Source organism: Saccostrea echinata, unplaced genomic scaffold (genome assembly GCF_033153115.1).
Source record: "Saccostrea echinata isolate AGI-Se365-2 ecotype Australia unplaced genomic scaffold, CSIRO_AGI_Sech_v1 ptg000016l, whole genome shotgun sequence".
NCBI classification, from domain to species: Eukaryota; Metazoa; Mollusca; class Bivalvia; order Ostreida; family Ostreidae; genus Saccostrea; species Saccostrea echinata.
Window position 1 is genome coordinate 12,794,207 of NW_026889765.1, and position 19,237 is coordinate 12,813,443.

At 34.5% G+C, this 19,237-nt stretch overlaps 1 protein-coding gene across 1 annotated transcript in view; it reads left to right on the forward strand.

Moving 5' to 3' along the window:
• LOC133188452 (nuclear receptor ROR-beta-like) overlaps positions 1–19,237 on the forward strand; it is a 119,576-nt gene that overhangs the window by 74,048 nt on the left and 26,291 nt on the right. Inside the window, exons 4-5 of the mRNA XM_061323889.1 lie at positions 4,580–4,699; positions 15,339–15,447. Coding sequence (XP_061179873.1) covers positions 4,580–4,699; positions 15,339–15,447 — 229 coding nt within the window. The remainder of the gene's footprint in view (positions 1–4,579; positions 4,700–15,338; positions 15,448–19,237) is intronic.

A 19,237-nucleotide genomic window follows, 5' to 3' on the forward strand; every position in this document is an offset into this window, starting at 1 on the left:
ACAGGGCCAGAAAAGCTGAAACTTAGAAAAAAGCATCCTCGAGTAGTGTAGGATCTAAATTATTCAAATCATGATCCCTTGGGACAGGGTGAGGCCACAATAAGGAGTCTGTTTTACATTGAAATTTATAGGAAAAATCTCCTCCTCAAGAACCACCTGGCCAGAAAGGCTCAAACTTGGGTGAAAGCATCCTGGAGTAGTGTAGATTCTAAATTGTTCAAACCATGACCACACTGAGTATTACAATGCAGAAATCTGTTGAAGATCAACAGGGCCAAAGTTTCTCAGGTGATTGTTGTGGCCCATTGGGCCTCTTGTTTTGTTTAATCCTGGTGATAGTGACAAATGGGAATGTATTAGCAGGCAAGTAAATATATCTGCTGTGTGATTTGTTACTAGAGTAACTATTTTTTTTTACCTCTGATTATCCTATTTCTCTTGTTTTTGGGCAACATATCTTCATCTCTCAGTTTATTAGGTCACCTGAGTCACTCAGGTGACCTATTGCTATCCGTTTTTGTCTGTCGTCGTGCGTTGTCCGTCGTGCTTCGTGCGTTAACTTTTGAACATTTTCAGCTTCTTCTCTGAAACCACTCAACCAATTTCAACCAAATTTGGCATATAGCATCTATGGGTGAAGGGGAACAAAAATTGTGAATTTCATGGTCCCTGCCCCCCTGGGGCCTGAGGGGTGGGGCTAAAACCACCAAAATTAATGCAATCTTTAAAAATCTTCTTCTTTATTCCTGGACGTCAAGCTGTCAAACTGTTGGCATCATTGTAATAAGCATTGAGCCCTCTACCAAAATTGTGAAATTCTTGGCCCCAGGGTCAGGGGTTCTAGTGCTAGGGTGGGGCTATATAGATCACATAGTGAAAGTGCATCAATTCTTTGAAAATCTTCTTCTCTGCTCCTGGGTATCAAATAAACTAACTAAGTACATAGTTATGAAGAGCAAGAATGCCTCTTTTGAAATTGTGAATTTCATGGCCCCAGGGTCAGGGGTTCTGGTGTTAGGGCGGGGCTCTATTGATTATATAGTGAAAATGCATTAATTCTTTGAAAATCTTCTTCTCTGTTCCTGGGTATTAAAAAAACAAACCAAGTATAAAGTTATGATGAGCAAGAGTGCCTTTTCCAAAATTATGAATTTCATGGCCCCAGGGTCAGGGGTTCTGATGTTAGGGTGGGGCTCTATTGATTATATAATGAAAATGCATTAATTCTTTTAAAATCTTCTTCTCTGCTTCTGGGTATTAAATAAAGTAACAAAGTACATAGTTAAGATGAGCAAGAGTGCCTCTTCCAAAATTATGAATTTCATGGCTCCAGGGTCAGGGGTTCTGGTGTTAAGGGGGGGGCTGTATTGACTATATAGTGAAAATGCATTAATTCTTTGAAAATCTTCTTCTCTGCTCCTTGGTATTAAATAAAGTAACTAAGTACATAGTTATGATGAGCAAGAGTGCCTCTTCCGAAATTGTGAATTTCATGGCCCCAGGGTCAGGGGTTCTGGTGTAAGGGGGGGGGGGGGGGCTCTATTGACTATATAGTGAAAATGCATTAATTCTTTGAAAATCTTCTTCTCTGCTCCTGGATATTAAATAAACTAACTAAGAACATAGATATGATGAGCATGACTGCCTTTTCAGAAATTGTGAATTTCATGGCCCCTGGGTCAGGGGTTCAGGTATGGGGGGGGGGGGGTCTATTGATTATTTGCATTAATTCTTTGAAAATCTTCTTCTCTACTCCTGGGTATTAAATAAACTAACTTAGTGCATAGTTATGATGAGCATGGTTGCCTCTTCCAAAGTTGTGAATTTCATGGCCCCTGGGTCAGGGGTTCTGGTGTCAGGGTGGGGATCAATTGATATATATAGTGAAAATGCATTATTTCTTTGAAAATCTTCTCTCTCCTGAATATTGAATAAACTAAGTACAATAGTTATGATGAGCATGGCTGCCTCCTCAGAAATTGTGAATTTTGTGGCCCCTGGATGAAAGGTTCTGGTGTTAGATCGGTGCTCTAATGATATATAAGGAAAATGCATAAATTCTTTCGAAATCTTCTTCTCTGCTCCTTGGTATTGTTCAAACAAAGGAAGTGCATGGTTATGATGAAAAAGAATGCCTCTTTCAAAATTGTGAAATTCATGGCCCCTGGGTCAGGGGTTCTTTTGAGGGGGGGGGGGGGGCTCTATTGATTTTATAGTGAAAATGCATAATTTCTTTCAAAATATTTTTTTCTACTGCTGGTAATAAAGCAAAGAAACAAGTGTATAGTTATGATGAGCAAAGTGCTTCTTCCAGAATTATTAGTTCATGGTCCCTGGGTAAGATTTTCTGGTGTAAAGGGGGAGGGGGGCTTTATTTATTTAGTAACATAGTGAACATGCATTTCTTTGAAAGTCTTGTATTCTTCTGGGCATATTCGAGGCAAACAGAGTAAAAGTTTTAATATGCAAGGGTATTTTTACCAGAATTTTGAACACCTGGATTATTTAGTCAAGTATTCTGGTCCTGGCCAGGGCTCTATGAACTTGTATTCTGCTGAGCAAAGTTATTCCCCTTTGCCATTCACCTTTGATAATTAATCACTGTAAATAATGTATTTGAAAGGTTAATAGAATAAGAGAATTATGCAAGAATATTTATTGTATAATACAAAAAGTACTTTCATAGTTTTAATGAGCAGGTAGACTTGGAAATAATAGATGAATAAAAGTGAGGCAAAAATAACTTATCTTTTTTAATGTTCTTCAAAGGCCAAGAGAGACCAATGTGAGAAGTAATAATATGGGGTTAAAAATAGACATTTTGTTAATAGTCTGCATGGTAATAGTGATAAATGGGGGACAGATAGATTCTAAACCAATTATTTTGTTGATGCTTATCATACTATTTTTCTTGCTTTTGGGCAACAAAGCTTCATTTATCAGTGTATGGATCCTCTGAATTGTTGTATTGTACTCAGGTGACCGTTAAGGCCCTTGGGCCTCTTGTTTAAACAATAAAATGTTTTCTTTGGTTGTTAGTACAGGAATTAATGTCACACTGTTGCAGAAAAAATACATAACCCACGTAAGCGGGTTATGTAAATTTGTTCTGCAATAGCTGCAATGTTTATTCCCATACTAACAAAGAAAGAAAAACATTTTTTGTGTTTATATTTATATCTGCATAAAAAAAAATACATTCAAAGTAAAATTGAATATATTAAATATTGTATTATAGATGTGTATGTCATTGTATGCATAATTAATGGAACAGCCTTTGCTCAAGAAATCTATGGCAGGTGGCTAGCTAAGTGTCATTTACTGAATGATGAACAGCAATGGTTTTCATAAGAAATAAAGGAAATAATATTCAGTGGATGTAAATATACTCAGGTGACTGGAAAAGCCCTTGGGCCTCCTGTTCAAATTCTACTAGGTACATGTATTTTGTTTTATTATAAAGCCTGAACCTACCGTTTCCTTGTATAATAGGTCAAGACAAAGACAATAAATAAAATAATAAATATAAGGGATGTTCAATATGTAACACTTTGCATGATTTCATGGACAATGATACTCTTGAATAGCTCTATTCAATACCTTTCCAATGGAATAAAAACAAACAAACCTTCAGCTCCACATAGTTTCAGTAGAGGCAATTGTTGACCACTCTTGTAAAAATGCTTGTGAAACGGGTTGAGAATATTGAAGAAATCAGAGCTTATAAAAAGTTCACACAAAACTTGGTTATTCGGTATTGGTGATTTTTAGCTCTTCTGAGCCAAAGGCTCAAAGAGCTAATGCTATGGCCATTTGTGCGGTGTGTGTAAACTTCTTGAAATTTGGGCCATATCTCAAAAAAAGTTTTGGTCTGACTTCAATGTGACTTGGCACACTAGTGTAGATTGCACTGAGATAGATAATTCTTTCAGTTATTGTGTTGCTATTGTTACTAAAAATAGAAATATCTGTGAAATACTTTTAAAACGCTACTCCTCCTAAAGTTTTGGTTTGATTTCAATATTTCTTGGCATACTAATACATTTCACTAAGCTTCCTCATTCAGTATCAGTTTTTAATTTTGATGAATGGTGTTGCCATGGTTTCTAAAATAGAAATTTTTGTGAAATGCATTCAAAACACTACTCCTCCTACAGTTTTTGTCTGATTTCAATAAAACTTAGCACACAAGTAGACTACACCAAGATACATAATTGTCTTTATTGGTTTTTGATTTTGATGACTGATGTTGTCAAAATTACTAAAATCAAAATTTCTGTAAAATTCTTTTAAAAGGCTACTCCTCCTACAGTTTTAGTCTGATTGCAATAAATCTTGCCACGAAAAGAGACTAAACCAAGGATCATTATTCTGTGTATTGCTGTTGCAAAGTTTCAAGTCCCAGTGCTACTTTTCTCTTCCTTTGTTAAAAGTACAAACCAATAGAGCTACAGTCTCATCAGAGACTTATGGTTATTTCATAAAATGTGCAATTCATTTATACATTTATTTCTCATATAGCAAAATAATTCATTTAGGTGTGCAATCCTATAATGAATGATTGTACTATTTTCTTCAGAAGAAACATAGAGAGAAGGTAGAGATGTTTGGCAAAATGGATCCCGTTCCTGCCAGAGTGTACAGTGAAATCTACAAAAACACTCAGATGGATATTGATGGGAGAATGGAGATTTTTCAGGTAAAATGTTTTATGTGGGTATGTTAAGGCAGCATCCAGATTAATACAGTACAGTAAAACATGCTTATACATGTAACGAAGTGCCAAAAATGGACAATTTTGCTTCATTATAAGCATAATTTGTTATATCCGTAAAGTGTTCAAAATCTTTTAAAGTCAAGGGGAAAGAAAATCACTTCACTATAAGCATCAATTCCTTATATTGTGTTCACTGTAAGCGTGTTTTACTGTATTTGAATATTTGAAAAATTTACACTTTTTTATGAAAAATGAAATTTTATAGATCATAACAGCCACTGAAAGAACACCAAATATTTTATTCATTGTATAGATGTCAGAGTGTCTAAAGCTAAAAGAAGCACCTCACCGCAATGTCATAATGGGGAGGGGGGCTATTGATTTTATAGTGAAAATGCATAAATTCTTTGAATATCTTTTTATCTGCTCCTAGGTATTAAGCATAGAAACTAAATGCATAGATATGATAAGCAAGGTTGCCCTTTCCAAAATTTTGAATTTCATGGCCCTTGGGTCAGGCTCTTTTGATTAAATAGTGAAAATGCATAAATTCTTTCAAAATCTCTATATCTGCCCCTGGGTATTAAGCAGTTAAAAAAGTGCATGGTTATGATGAGCAATGGTGCCTCTTCCAAATTAATGAATTTCATGACACTTGGGTCAGGGGTTTTAGTGTTCGGGTGGGGCTCTATTTATTTATATAGTAAAAATGTACAAATTCTTTGAATATTTTCTTCTCTTCTCCAGGATATTTAGCAGATAAACCAAGTACCTGGTTATCATGTGTAATGGTGCCTCTTCCAAATTTTTTTTTTCTTTGCCCAAGGGTCGGGGGGTTCTGGTGTTGAGGGAGGGCGTTGGGGGGGGGGGGTGCTCTATTGATTATTTAGTAAAAAATGCATTAATTCTTTGAAAGTTTCTCTTCTGCTCCTGGATATTAGCAGAGAAACTAAGTGCATAATTATGATGAGCAAAGGTGCATCCTAAAAATATTTTTAAATTGTGGCCCCAGGGTCAGAGGTCAAGTGGACGACTTGGCCAAGTGTTCTGATGCTGGCAGGGCTCTATTAATTTGTATTATAGTGAGAGAAGTTATTCACCTATGATAATTAATCACTGTTACAGTAAATAATGTAACTGAAAAGTCAAATTTAATAAGAAATTTATACAAATTTTTTATAATATATAATACAAAAAGGACGACTTTCATGGTTCTGGCCAGGTAGAAATAAATAAAAATGAGACAAAATACCTTATCTTTGTGCATTAAATGTTTTTTATAGACCAAGAGAGGCCTATGTATGAGGGAATGAGAAGGGTTTACCAATAGTGCTAAAGCACTATTGTTTTCATTAGTTTACAAAATAATAGTGACAAATGGGGGCAGGTACAAATAAGTAAATAGATCTAGTTTAAGATTTATTAAGGGGTACCATACTAATTATTTTGTTGATTCTTAATCATTTTATTTCTCTTGCTTGTCAGTTGATGCATCTTGGGTCCTCGGAGTACGATGACTGAAAAGTCACCTGACCTACTTTTCAATTTATATGGCTATAATGAAATATTTCTGGTACTAATTGGCTTAGAATCATCTAATTTTGTCAGTTGATGCATCTTGGGTCCTCGGATTAAGTTGACTAAAATGTAGGTCACCGTGACCTACTTTTGAAATTTTATTGCTTTATTTAAATATTTTTAGGTACTAATTGGCTTAGAATCACCAAACTTTGTCAGTTGATGTATCTTGGGTCTGCAGAGTTAGTTGACTGAAAAGGAGGTCACTGTGACTTATTTTTGAAATTTTATGGTTATATTTAAATATATCAGGTACTAATTGGCTTAGAATCATCAAACTTTGTCAGTTGATGCATCTTGGGTCCTCAAAGTATGTCATCTGAAAAGTAGGTCACTGTGACCTAGTTTCGAAATTTTATGGTTATAAATATTGATTATGTTTATAATCAGTGTTTATTTTCCAAATTCACATTATTAATCGGTATATAATAGAGTACCCCCTATGAACCTCATGCAAACCAAGTGATAAAATTAACCAATCAGGAATCAATTATTAGCCAAAGTTAGCGTGCCTGCAGTGTTTTTGTTTACTTTTTCCAGTTCAATAACCACCACCACCTCTTCCACCTTCCAATTATTGATGGTTCTAGACATAAAAGGGTTCATGAGTATGTTTTGGCAATTACGTAATGATAAACTTATATATATCTCATTACTTTCTCCCAACTGTGGGAAGTTAATCACTCAGCAATGAGATCAGGTGCTTCTTGTATGAGTGGGAGCATGTGGTCTATTTTTGGTGAGCATTTCTTACCAAGATTAAGACTCTCCAGTTGTGTACTCTATTCCTAATCTATTCAGGCGCATGTTAACATGCCTCATATATAGGCAAGCATTTCTTGCCCTCAGCCGTCATCATACAGGTGCTAGTGAGCATGTGTTCATGTAGGCAAGTTGCCCTCAGCCTGCAGGATTCTCAGAGTATACATCTGTTTACAGTTATGTAACTAGTATTTGGTTCTGATGCTGGGAGATTGACTCTGTTTATCTTTGTATAAGCTGCAAATATTGTAGAATGTTTTTAGCAGTATTGTAAATAAATGTGGAACTTTCACTTATCTTATGTTGTATTTGGATAAATAAATTAAATATTTTAGGTATTAATTGGCTTAGAATCATCAAACTTTGTTAGTAGGGAGAGGGCTAAAATAGGCTGAGGCTGCTGCCCAATCCTATTCACTCTTACATCTGCGAATAAAATATTGTTTAAAAAAAACTTAGTTAGTTGATGCATCTTGGGTCCTCAGAGAATGACAATGATAAGTAGGTCACCATGACCTACTCTCAGGTACTAATTGGCTTAGAATCTTCTTTGCTTCTCAGAGTGTTTCATCTAAAATGTAGGTCATGATGACCTATGTTTGGAATTCCAAGGCTTTATCTAAGTATACAGGATACTTAAAGGCTTCAAATAGAAGTGATAGGTTGTACAGTTTATCAGAGGAGTGATTCAAGGCCCTTGGGCCTCTTGTTATATGGAAGGATCCTCAGGTAGTGTAGATTCAGGTTTGTTCAAATTATGACCCCAGGGATCATCAAACATCAAAGCCAGTTTTATTTATTCAGAAGCATTTTCAGTTAAAGTAGTTTCAAATGTGTTCTAATCATGCCCCTGGAGGTAGGGCAAGGCCTCAATAGAAAATCAAATGTTAGGACCACATTTATATTTAAACTTTTCAATACTGAACTGATTTCTGCTTTTTTAAAATTTCCTAGCCAAAGTGAGTGGTGTGGCCCTTGGACCTCTTATTATTGTTTCTCTACTTTTGATGATTGGGTTTAGTCTTGTTACACTTAACATTATCTAATATTTAGCTTTTTTCTGCATCAAAAATTTATTTCATATGTATCCATGGTTACCACCTACTTATTTAAATATTACAAATAATTTCTTTACAGCAACAGGATACAGTTTTTGGCTCACCTAAACAAAGTTGGGGGGAGGGGGAGCTTATGTAATACCCCTGGCTTAGCCGCTTTGGCATCCCAGGTGAAAGTTTTTGGAGCAGATTTCTTTTCAAGTAATTCTATGCCCTATATTAATCAGAGATGCATTGAGGATGCTTCTCGTATGTTTCATTGTACCAGTCAAAGTTTCAGATGCTGCAATTTCAGCTAAAAAAAGGACCAGGTTAATGTTTTTGAAGCAGGTTAAAGTTTTTGGACAAGGTCTCATTTCAAAGTAACTTTAAGCCCTTTGTTGATCATACTTGCATGGATAATACATCTAAGGATGCACACTACCAGGCTTGCTTCGGATGCTTGAACTGACCTACATTTTTCGGATGAGTGACCAGGCAAAAGTTTTTAGAGCAGATCTTATTTCCAAGTAACTATAAGCCTTACATTGACCAAACTTGCACATCTAAGGATGCACACTACCAGACTTGCTTCAGATGCTGGATATGACCTATATTTACCAGATGAGTGATTAGGTTGAAGGTTTTTGAGCAGGTATATTACCAAGAAACTATAAGACCTATCTGAACCAAACTTGTATGGATGATGCATCAAGAGATGAACACTGTCTGAGATGACCAGATGCTGGAATTGACTTACATTTCTGGATGAGTGACTAAAGTATTTAGATAAGTCCATTCCCAAGTAACCGCAAGCCCTATCAGACCAAAATTGCATAAATGTTGCATATAAGGATGCACACTACTAGATTATTAGTTTAGTGTGGGACTTTGCGTTACTTGAAGACCACATTGAGGTGATCTCTGTAATCTCTAATTGTGCTCAACTCAAAAACGTTTCAAAGAAAAAGGCAGACCTTCACTACACATGTACATTAAACCTACTATTTATAAATATTTCAGAAAGGTATATCAAAGTAAAAATAGCATATGGATTGAAACCAACTTAAAAATCTCAAATCAGAGTCAAGAAATTAAAACACACTACTTATGCTTTTGTTTTATCAAACCCTATGTAACAAAAACTAAATCAGAGGAAATTTTTGCAGAAAACGAAATTGCAAGATTTAGATGCAAAGGTGAAGTATTAATATGTGGAGATTTTAATGCTAGGACAGGAGGGCTTCAAGATTATATAAAACATGATACAATAACTGACACCTTTTCTGATTGTCCTTTACCTAAGAACATATATGAAAGTGGAATATCATGTAAATGTTACCAACTTGATACAAAATCAAATTTGCATGGCAATTGTTAAATACCATATGCAAAACTTGTGGATTATCCATACTTAATGGAAGATTTCTTGGAGACTCTTGTGGCTATTTTACTTTTCATAATGTTAATGGCTCTAGTACAGTTGATTATATGTTGGCGTCTAGTCATTTATACCACAGAATTCAGCACTTTAATATATTGCCTCCATCAGAACTTTCTGACCATTGCCTTATTAACACTAGAATACTGATGGATATTTTCTTGTTTTGAAAAGAAAAATATAACTTGAACACTATGAAAGGGAAATTTCTCTGGTCAAACATCTATGCCTGCCTTGTAGACTTTTCCAAAGCCTTCGACACTGTTTGGAGATCTGCACTTTTATATAAAATTAATAAAAAGGGCATTGGTGGCAATTTTTTGAAACTTTTATACAATATGTATACAAATACTTATTACTCCTGTATAAAGGACAATCAAATGAGTGAAGATTTTTTAGCAAATAGAGGAGTGAAACAAAGTGATAACCTGAGTCCAATACTTTTCAATATTTTCATTGATGATTTGTAAAATATTTCAATAATACAGCCACAGATCCAGCTCATTTAGATTCATTACCTTTTAACCACATGATCTTATTCTTGCATGGGAAACACCTATTGGTTTACAGAAATGTATAGATATTTTAAGTAAATATTGTCATGAATGGAAGTTATGTGGGAACATGGAAAAACAAATGTTATGATTTTTTCTCAAAGTATAAATAATGAAAACGAGTATGGTTTTTACTACAATCATAGCCCTACAGAAATAACAAATCAGTACAAATATTTGGGACTTGTATTTAAATCTGATGGAAAAATGAAATTCTCAGCAGAACAGCTGTCAGAAAGAGCTAGAAAGGCGTATTATGCTATAAAAACTAATTTTCCAGCTAATATAAATTTTTCTGTTGAGACAATATTAAAACTTTATAGATCTATGATTACTCCAATCTTAACTTATGGTTCTGAAATTTGGATTGCTGACTACAAATGTGATTTATTATCCTCAGATCATTTCCCATTTGAAAAAATACAACTTCAGATATTTAAAGACATTCTGGGTATTCATAGAAAATCATCAGTGAATGAGCATCATGACCAATTAGTGGTGTCTGCATTTAAGGAAGATAAAACATTGGGGTCTAGAATATCTTGGCAAAGAAAACTTTTTACTCTACAGCAGAATTGTCTTTATCCTCATTGGACATATCACATAAAACTTTAAGACATAAATTAGAGCACTATAGGAACAAAATCTGTGAACAGTTAAAGAACATTTCTATATCAGATTCTGGAAAATTAACTTTTTATAGTAATATAATAAATTTAAATGAATATAAATTACAGAACTAACTACAGTTACCATTGAAGAAATGTGAAAGAACAATCCCAACAAAACTAAGAATTAGTGCTCATATACTGCATATTGAAATGGGGAGGTACTCAAGGCCACCTATTCTTAGAGAAAAATGTGTATGTCATGCTTGCAAACTTTTTATTGAAAATGAAAAACGTTTTTGTACTTTATTGTCCTAGTTATGATCAGTATAGATTACAATATTGTTATATATACTGAAAGGAAAAAGAAACGCATATTGACATTGACTTTAGAAATTTTAATCATAATTCGAATAATGATCAACAATATAAATATAATGTAAAATTTAGACAAACAAACAATGTAAATCAACAAAGAAATGTTGGACACTTTGGTATTTTACACAAAAAAAGACATTCTTTGGGGGGGGGGGGGGGGGTCTTTCCTCAGAATTCAGTGATTAATACCGACTGTGTCCACCACGTGCTCCAATTGTTGCAGGGATTCTTCTGTGCATGGAGTTTACGAGTCTGTTAACTGTTCTTATTGGGATGTTATTCCACTCTTCTGTCACTGCTTGTGCAAGTTCCTCAGTGTTGTTCAGAAGGTTTTGACGCTGTCGAACTTGTCTATCAACCTCATCCCATATGTGTTCAATGGGGGAGAGGTCTGGACTGTATGGAGGCCATTCATGTGGTACAATGTTGTTTGTTGCCAGAAAATTGTGACATATCCGTGCAACATGTGGGCGAGCATTGTCCTGCTGTAGAACAAGATTGTGCCGACTCACAAAAGGAATAGCGTATGGTTGCAGGATAACGTCTCAATAACGTATAGCCGTTAGAGAGACGTCAACAACTACTAAAGGCGTCTTAAGTCCATGAGATATTCCACCCCACACCATTATGGACCCTCCCCCAAATCGATCACGCTCCATGACGCGTGCGTCGGAAAAACGTTCACCTTTGCGCCTATACACCCACCTCCTTCCGTCTGCTCAGAAAAGGGTGAATCTAGACTCATCAGAGAATAGCACATTTCTCCAGCGTTGCAAGGGAAATCTGTTGGGAAAATGTCTATGTAACCAGACCATTCGAACATCCCTACTGTTGCAAGACAATGGCAAACCTTTGTACGGCCTGCGCACTCTAAGACCTGCCTCCCTCAGCCTATTTCGAACCGTTTTTGCACTTATTCGTGCACTGTTACGTCCTCGGAAATGAGCAGCAGTTTCTACAGCCATTTGGAAACAATTCCTTAGATGGAGTAGACAAATTTCTCTGTCTTGGCGCTGAGTCATTACCATCAGACGTCCACTTCTAGGGTGATCGTTTAGACTTCCTGGTGTCAGCATCCGACATCTAAGACAAGATATGGTTGAATGTGCAACGTTAAATCGTTCAGCGACAGAAATTTGACCTCCCCCTCATAAGAGTAACCCTATTGCTTCACCCCTCTGACGTTGGCTCAAGCGAGGCATTGTAGCAAGTTGATGTCAACAGAAATAAAGTGTGGAACTTTTGCACATAAACGTTGAATATTCAAAAATGATCAAGAATGATTACAAATTGTAACGTGTACCCAGAGCCCAAAATTGTTGCCAAAATTTCATGCTTTATTCGAACAGGCTCTTTTCGTGGTTGAATGATTTTCCATTCATGAACCTCTAGCCGACACTCAATAGAACAGCTAAAATCAATATTTAGCTTGCGTCTTCTTTTCATGTAAATAGAGTATCAAAAAGTAAAATATTCATTTCTTTTTCCTTTCAGTATATTTAATGCTCAATGCTACATGAAGGAAAACCCTATTATTGACATTATCAACCCTCCAAGTATTAAAATTGCTAGAAGAGTATGTAACCTTCTGAAAAAGTGCTTTGATATTAGAAAAGAACAACTTCAACATAAATGATATGCTTACTGGAATAATTTTTTATTGATTTTATGTATGTTATTGTTTGTTGTATTCATGACTATATGCCAATGTATGGTGGTGTTGTCAATAAATGAAATGAATTGAATTGAAAATTACCTATGTTTTTGTGTATAAGTGGTCAGTTTGGTTGTCTTACTCCTCTGTTAAGGTTCAACATTCAAAGTAGCTGAAATTCTCAAAATTTTACTGTTTCCATGGCAACCAAGACACATAGCAACCAAATTTTTTTTTCAGTTTATTTAGCTGTTTAATTTCTTATTTCTCTTGAATTGATGTAGAAGTTTTTACTTTTACATTTAATTGTGTTTACATCATATCATCAAAGTGAATAAAATATTTTACAATAATGACCTCAATTTTCAACTTTCCCTTGTATGAATTTTTCTTAACTTTTTATTGTTTCTTTAGATCATTTTATAGATAGATAAAAACTAAATTTCGAAACTGTTGCAATTAGTTCCCATTTTGACAGCAAATTTTATATTATGATAGACAATCGGGATCTGTATTGCACAATGGATCATGTAGACTGAAATCACAGACTGAAATTGCAGACTGAAATCTCCTTTGGAGGATTGTTTAAGATACACATATTAATAAAATGTTAAATGATAATTACTAATGATTTCAATTTCATAATTCATGAGGATTGGGGAACCATATTTTTCTTTGATTGTCAGAATCTATTGCAGTCTTTTTTCTTGGCAAACAAATGCATGAACTATTATAAATAGCCGACCACTGTTAGATTTATTAAATCTTTAATGAAGCTACAAAGCAGGCAACACATGCATTCCTTGGAACACTAGTTATAACTTTGGTGCCATTTTCTTAAACTTGAGCTTTAACAAGTTGATTCATTAAATTGGGTGAAGCCAGCGGTTCTAAGAAAAAGTATCAACCTTTAGTCCATAAATTACAGTACAATGTATTTAATGTGGGAAATGTTTAACACCTTCCATCATGATGTTTGAATTTGTTTACATTAAGGAAGCACAATAAATCACATGTCAAATGAGATTTCCCATGTTGTGAGAGCAAGAATTAAAGAAAAGTAGAAGTTTCTGGAAAACAATTCAAAATTCAGGATAAAATTTTCATTTCCTGTGAATTTTGGTGACCCCACAAATGGGGTAAAAAAAATATGTGACATTTCATATACAGCAGGTACATATCATATGTATGGAAATCAAAATTTTACAAAGGAATATATTAGGAAAAAATTTCTTTTCAAGGACAGCAAAGTCATGATTAGTCATAATAACATGAAAGCATCCAGATCAAGGTCCTCAGGAATAGGTTGAGGCTGCAATAGGGATCAGAGTTTTACAAGACATGGCATATTAGGAAGAATTTTTTTCCAGAGTGGCAAGACCATACTATAAATCATATTTAAAAGCAAAACATACCTAAGTTATGTGGAAATCATTTTTTTTTAAATTATGAGCCTTGGGGTAAGAGCTGGGCCAAAATCACAGATTCAGATTTTACATAATGCATGTTAATTATTACACCCCCGCTCCAAAGGAAAGGTATACTGTTTTACCTTTGTGTGTCTCTGTGTGTGTGTGTGTGTCTGTCTGTCTGTCTGTCCGTAACAAATTTTTTTTGTCACAGTTTTCTCAGCAACTACTCATCGTAGATGCTTGAAATTTTAGCACACTCTTTGTTTAGGCATGCCATATGGTGGGATTCATTTTTGTACAAATCCGATTTTAACTTCCTGTTAATCTGTGCATCTGTTTGTACCATACATATCAAATTTTTGTCACAGTTTACTCAGCAACTACTCATTGCAGATGTTTGAAATTTTAACACACTTTGTTTAGGCATGCCATATGGTGGGAATCTTTTTTCTATGAATCTGATGTCAACTTCCTGTTTATCTGTGTGTCTGACTGTACAATATTTAACAAATTTTTTGTCGCATTTTTCTCAGCAACTATTCATTGCAGATGCATGAAATTTTAGCACACTCTTTGTTGAGGCATGCCATATGGTGGCCTGGATTCATTTTTGTATGAATCTGATGTCAACTTCCTGTTTGTCCCTGTGTCTGTCTATAACTGAACTTGTGTATGTTCACATCAGAGTGTATTCACATCAGAGCAGGGGTATTACTAGTGAGCATTGGCTCACAGACTTCTTGTTTCTTTGAGTCTATATTTAGACCTCAAACTATTTAATAATTTTTATACAGCCATCATATCCTTTATGTCAACAACAAATGCACTGTTTTGTGTTGTGCAGTCAACTGGATTCATAAGCAAAAGTAAAGAACATGTGCTGATCCACATGATCACAATTATGAAGTGCATTGTAGTTTTTTTTAAAGGAAATGTAGAGGAAATATTTTATGGATAAGAATACGAGATACTTTCTCAGACTGATGATATTGGATACTTGATAAATTTATTTTAAGTGTACTGGTTGATCAAATAAACACTACTTCAGGAGACAACCAAAAACTCTAGGGGAATCACAGTTGAGGCAATTGTAGGGGAAGGAGATGAAGATTTAACTTGAAGATTTTACTTTTTAATCAACCCCACCCCACCCCTTACAATACTATGATTTCATTTGAATGTTTTTGGTATTGGTAGGTAATCAAAGAAGAATTAGCAACTCTAATCCAGGAATATGTTCGTTTTACCCATGGTATCCCAGGATTCTCTGAACTACCACCCACAGACCAAGCCAAGCTTCTGAAAGGTAAACTAATTTTAGATATTTCCAAATAAGTTAAATTTGTTTTTTTTTCTATGAGGTTCATTCAAAAAATACATAGACCATGTCATAAAAATTTATCAATACATACACTGTAAGTGGGAATTCATTATAAGGTTGTCTGCTATAACTGTTTTACTGTATTGTTAGTAAATTACTAAATTTTGATGTACAAGGTCCATTTACTAAATTTTGATGTACAAAGTCCATGACCTCATTTTGGCAGTTTTAAATTTAAATTCTAAAATAATTTTGAAAGTTCAAAAAGAGTACTAGTTGATCTGTAGAAAATAAAAATTCCTAGAAAAAAATCACATTTCAAAATCAACGTTTATAACTTATTTCTAAAATCCTTCAGGGCAGGCCTGGCCCTTAATAAAATTATGATACAGTTGAACTTCCCCAAACAAAAATTTACTATAGTTAACTATAGTTTACTATAGTTAACTATAGTGAAAACTTTGACACTTTGTTTTACTATGAAACTTTACTCTGGAACTTTTTTTGAGATTTCAAAGCTTAAAATCTCTAAAATTCGAAAACAGTAATGTAAAATTCGGAAATAATGTATGAATATACAAATGATATTTCAATTTAATATAAAATATGTTCAGGTATGAATTGAAGAACAGAAAATATAACGCTCTGAAATCCATAGTAAAAATACTTTGATTTACTATAGTGAAAAAACTTTGATACTATAGTAAACTATAGTTAACTATAGTTAACTATAGTACTTTTTGGTTAGGGATATATATCAGCATGTCAAACACAGATATCTTGAATACCATGGATATGTAAAAGTGATTGGAAAGTCCTAACCATGCATTTTTTAAGTATTTTACCCTCCATAACTCGGACCTTCGGCTATCTCAAAGTTTTTTCTTGGTCCCATCAGGTTTGAGATAATGGGGTTTGACTGTATTTTGAGAGGATGTGATCTAAGGAATAATTTAAATGAGGATTTGTATGGGGCACCCCCCAAACTGCAGTCAAATTTCACAAAGAAAAAAATACAACAAGCAAATTAAAAGAATTGTGATCCCCCTCTATCGGTGTCTTGGTGAATAGGATGCCATTATTTATGGCATATTGTAGATGTCTTGTTTGTGTGTCCTGTCTTGTCTGTGCATTATACAAAAAAGACAAAAATTTTTGAATTAATAACACTTATGGGAAAGCTTATAGCTTCTCAAAACTACATCAAACTTCAACATCAAGGTCATGAGGTCAAATATCATATGAAAATTGGAAAGGTCTTGTCACAAGTAAGGCAGAAAAAAAAAAACAAAATCCAAAGTATACAGTCAGAAAGATCTTGAAACAGGTAATGCACTTGTCAAATGATTATGCCATATCTTCTCTCAATCAAAAGTTATTAGATATGTTAAAATGTCTGAAAATTAGGTCAAACTTCAAGGTCAGGGTCATGGGATTAAAATCATAGTACATTTGGAAATGCTTGTCACAGGTAATGCATGTTTCAAATATGAATGCCCTATCTTTGAAATGTTTGAAAATTATGTAAAACTTGAAGGTCAGGGTCGCAGGGTCGATTATCATAGCATATTCGGAAATATTTTGACACACTTGTCAAATATGAACACCCTATCGTATGTTATTCAAAAGAATTAATTTTTTTGAAAATTAGGTCAAACTTGAAGGTCAAAGTCAAGGCTAAAAAAATCATAGCATGCTCAGAAACACCTTGTCACTGGTAATGTGCATGTCAGAAGCCCTATCTATTCTCAATCAAAAAAATTAAAAGCAAAGATAAAAATTTTGAAAAGTAGGTCAAACTTCAAGGTCATGGGGTCAAAAACCATAGTATATTTGGAAAGGTCTTGTCACAGGTAATGTACATATTTAATATGAAAGCCCTATCTTTTCTCATTCAAATTTTATGACCAATTTAATGTTAAAATGTTTGAAAAGTAGGTCAAACTTCAAGGTAAGGGGTCAAAAATCATTGTATATTTGAAAGGATCTTGTCACAGGTAATGCACATGTCAAATATAAAAGTCCTATCTATTCTCAATCAGAAGTTATAGGCAGAGATGAATTTTTTGAAAAGTAGGTCAAACTTCAAGACTAAGGTTACAGTGTCAAAAATCGTAGTACAGTGTATATTTGGAAAGGTCTTGTCAAAAGTAGTATACATGTATAATATGAAAGTCCTGTCTTTTCTCATTCAAAAGTTAAAGTAATGTTAAATGTTTGAAAAGTAGGTCAAACTTCAAGGTCAAGGTTATGGGGTCAAAAATCATAGTATATTTGCAGTAATAATTCTGTTCTGATATTTAGCGGAATTCTGCTGATCTGAATCCAAGATTCTGATATTTATGAGTGTTTTCTGATATTTTGGTACTTTATATTTTTGCAGCAATCTCTTTCCGTTTTTGTCTGGGTAAAAAAAATAAAGTTGTTTAATCCGTGTTTTGATCTAGTCTGCCTCATCCAGACATTTGCTTTTATCTCCAAATTAGGTAAACACAAATGTAGGGTGGTCCATTCAGCCAGGCCAGGATGTAAAAGTTGTTGAACAAACTGTCACACTCCAGTTTTTGTCACCCATTTAAACCTATTTGGGGTTTGCTAAAGCCCATATTTCTTCAGCCCCTTGACCCCCAACCTATTTCCGATATTTTGGCCAATTCACAGAATCATCACTGATATTTGGAAAGGTCTTGTCACAGGTAATGTATCTTCTCATTCAAAAGTTATGGCCAAGGCCAAAATAAAAAATACCTTTGTTTCCCCTAACGTGACCGACCCAATTAAATCCGGCCGACTGAAAAGTTTTTTTAAGATTATTCAAATATTTTTTTTTTTAAGTTTATCAACTTTTATAAAGTACAATTTCATCAAAACCTGTTCTTATCAGAAAATAAGAATGTATTTTCAAAGCTGCTGTCAGGAAAAAAAAATATTTACCTACCTACCTACCCAACTTCAGATTTTAGGGTTGGGTTAGGGGAAACAAAGATATTTTTAATGATGGCCCAAGGTAAAAGTTTTTGTGACAGATAGACTGACAGATAGACAGATCAACAGAAGGCAAATTAGATTTAATGTTCCCTTGCTTTCGTAAAAGCAGGGGGGGGGGAATGAGGAAACCTTATAGGTGCCCCATAGTGATCGGTCTGTCTGTCCGTCCTTCCGTTCAACTGTCCGTCCATGAATGAGATCTCTTGTCTGGAGCATATCTTCTCTCTCCTTGGCCCAATCTGGCTCATACTTCACCCAAAGAGTGCCTTTGGGTAAAGGGTGTGCAGTGACCTTGAACCATATTTCTAGGTCTAGGGTTAAGGTCATAGCAGAATTATATGGAAAATCCTTGTACGGAGCATATCTTCTCTCCCCTTGATCCAATGTTGCTCATACTTCACTCACAGAGTGCCACTGGTCAATGGATGTGCAGTGACCTTAAAAATTTGTTAAAAAGCTTTATATAATGAAAAAAAAAATTGTGTAATCTTGATGCAACATTTTTTTAAATAAGGTTACTGCACGACTCTTACATTTGTGGGGACTATCTACAACTTTTTTTTAATACTTGGTGACAGAGAATGACAATGATAAGTAGGTCACCATGACCTACTCTCAGGTACTAATTGGCTTAGAATCTTCTTTGCTTCTCAGAGTGTTTCATCTAAAATATAGGTCATGATGACCTATGTTTGAAATTTCAAGGCTTTATCTAAATATACAGGATACTTAGAGGCTTCAAATAGAAGTGATAAGTTGTACAGTTTATCAGAAGAGCGATTCAAGG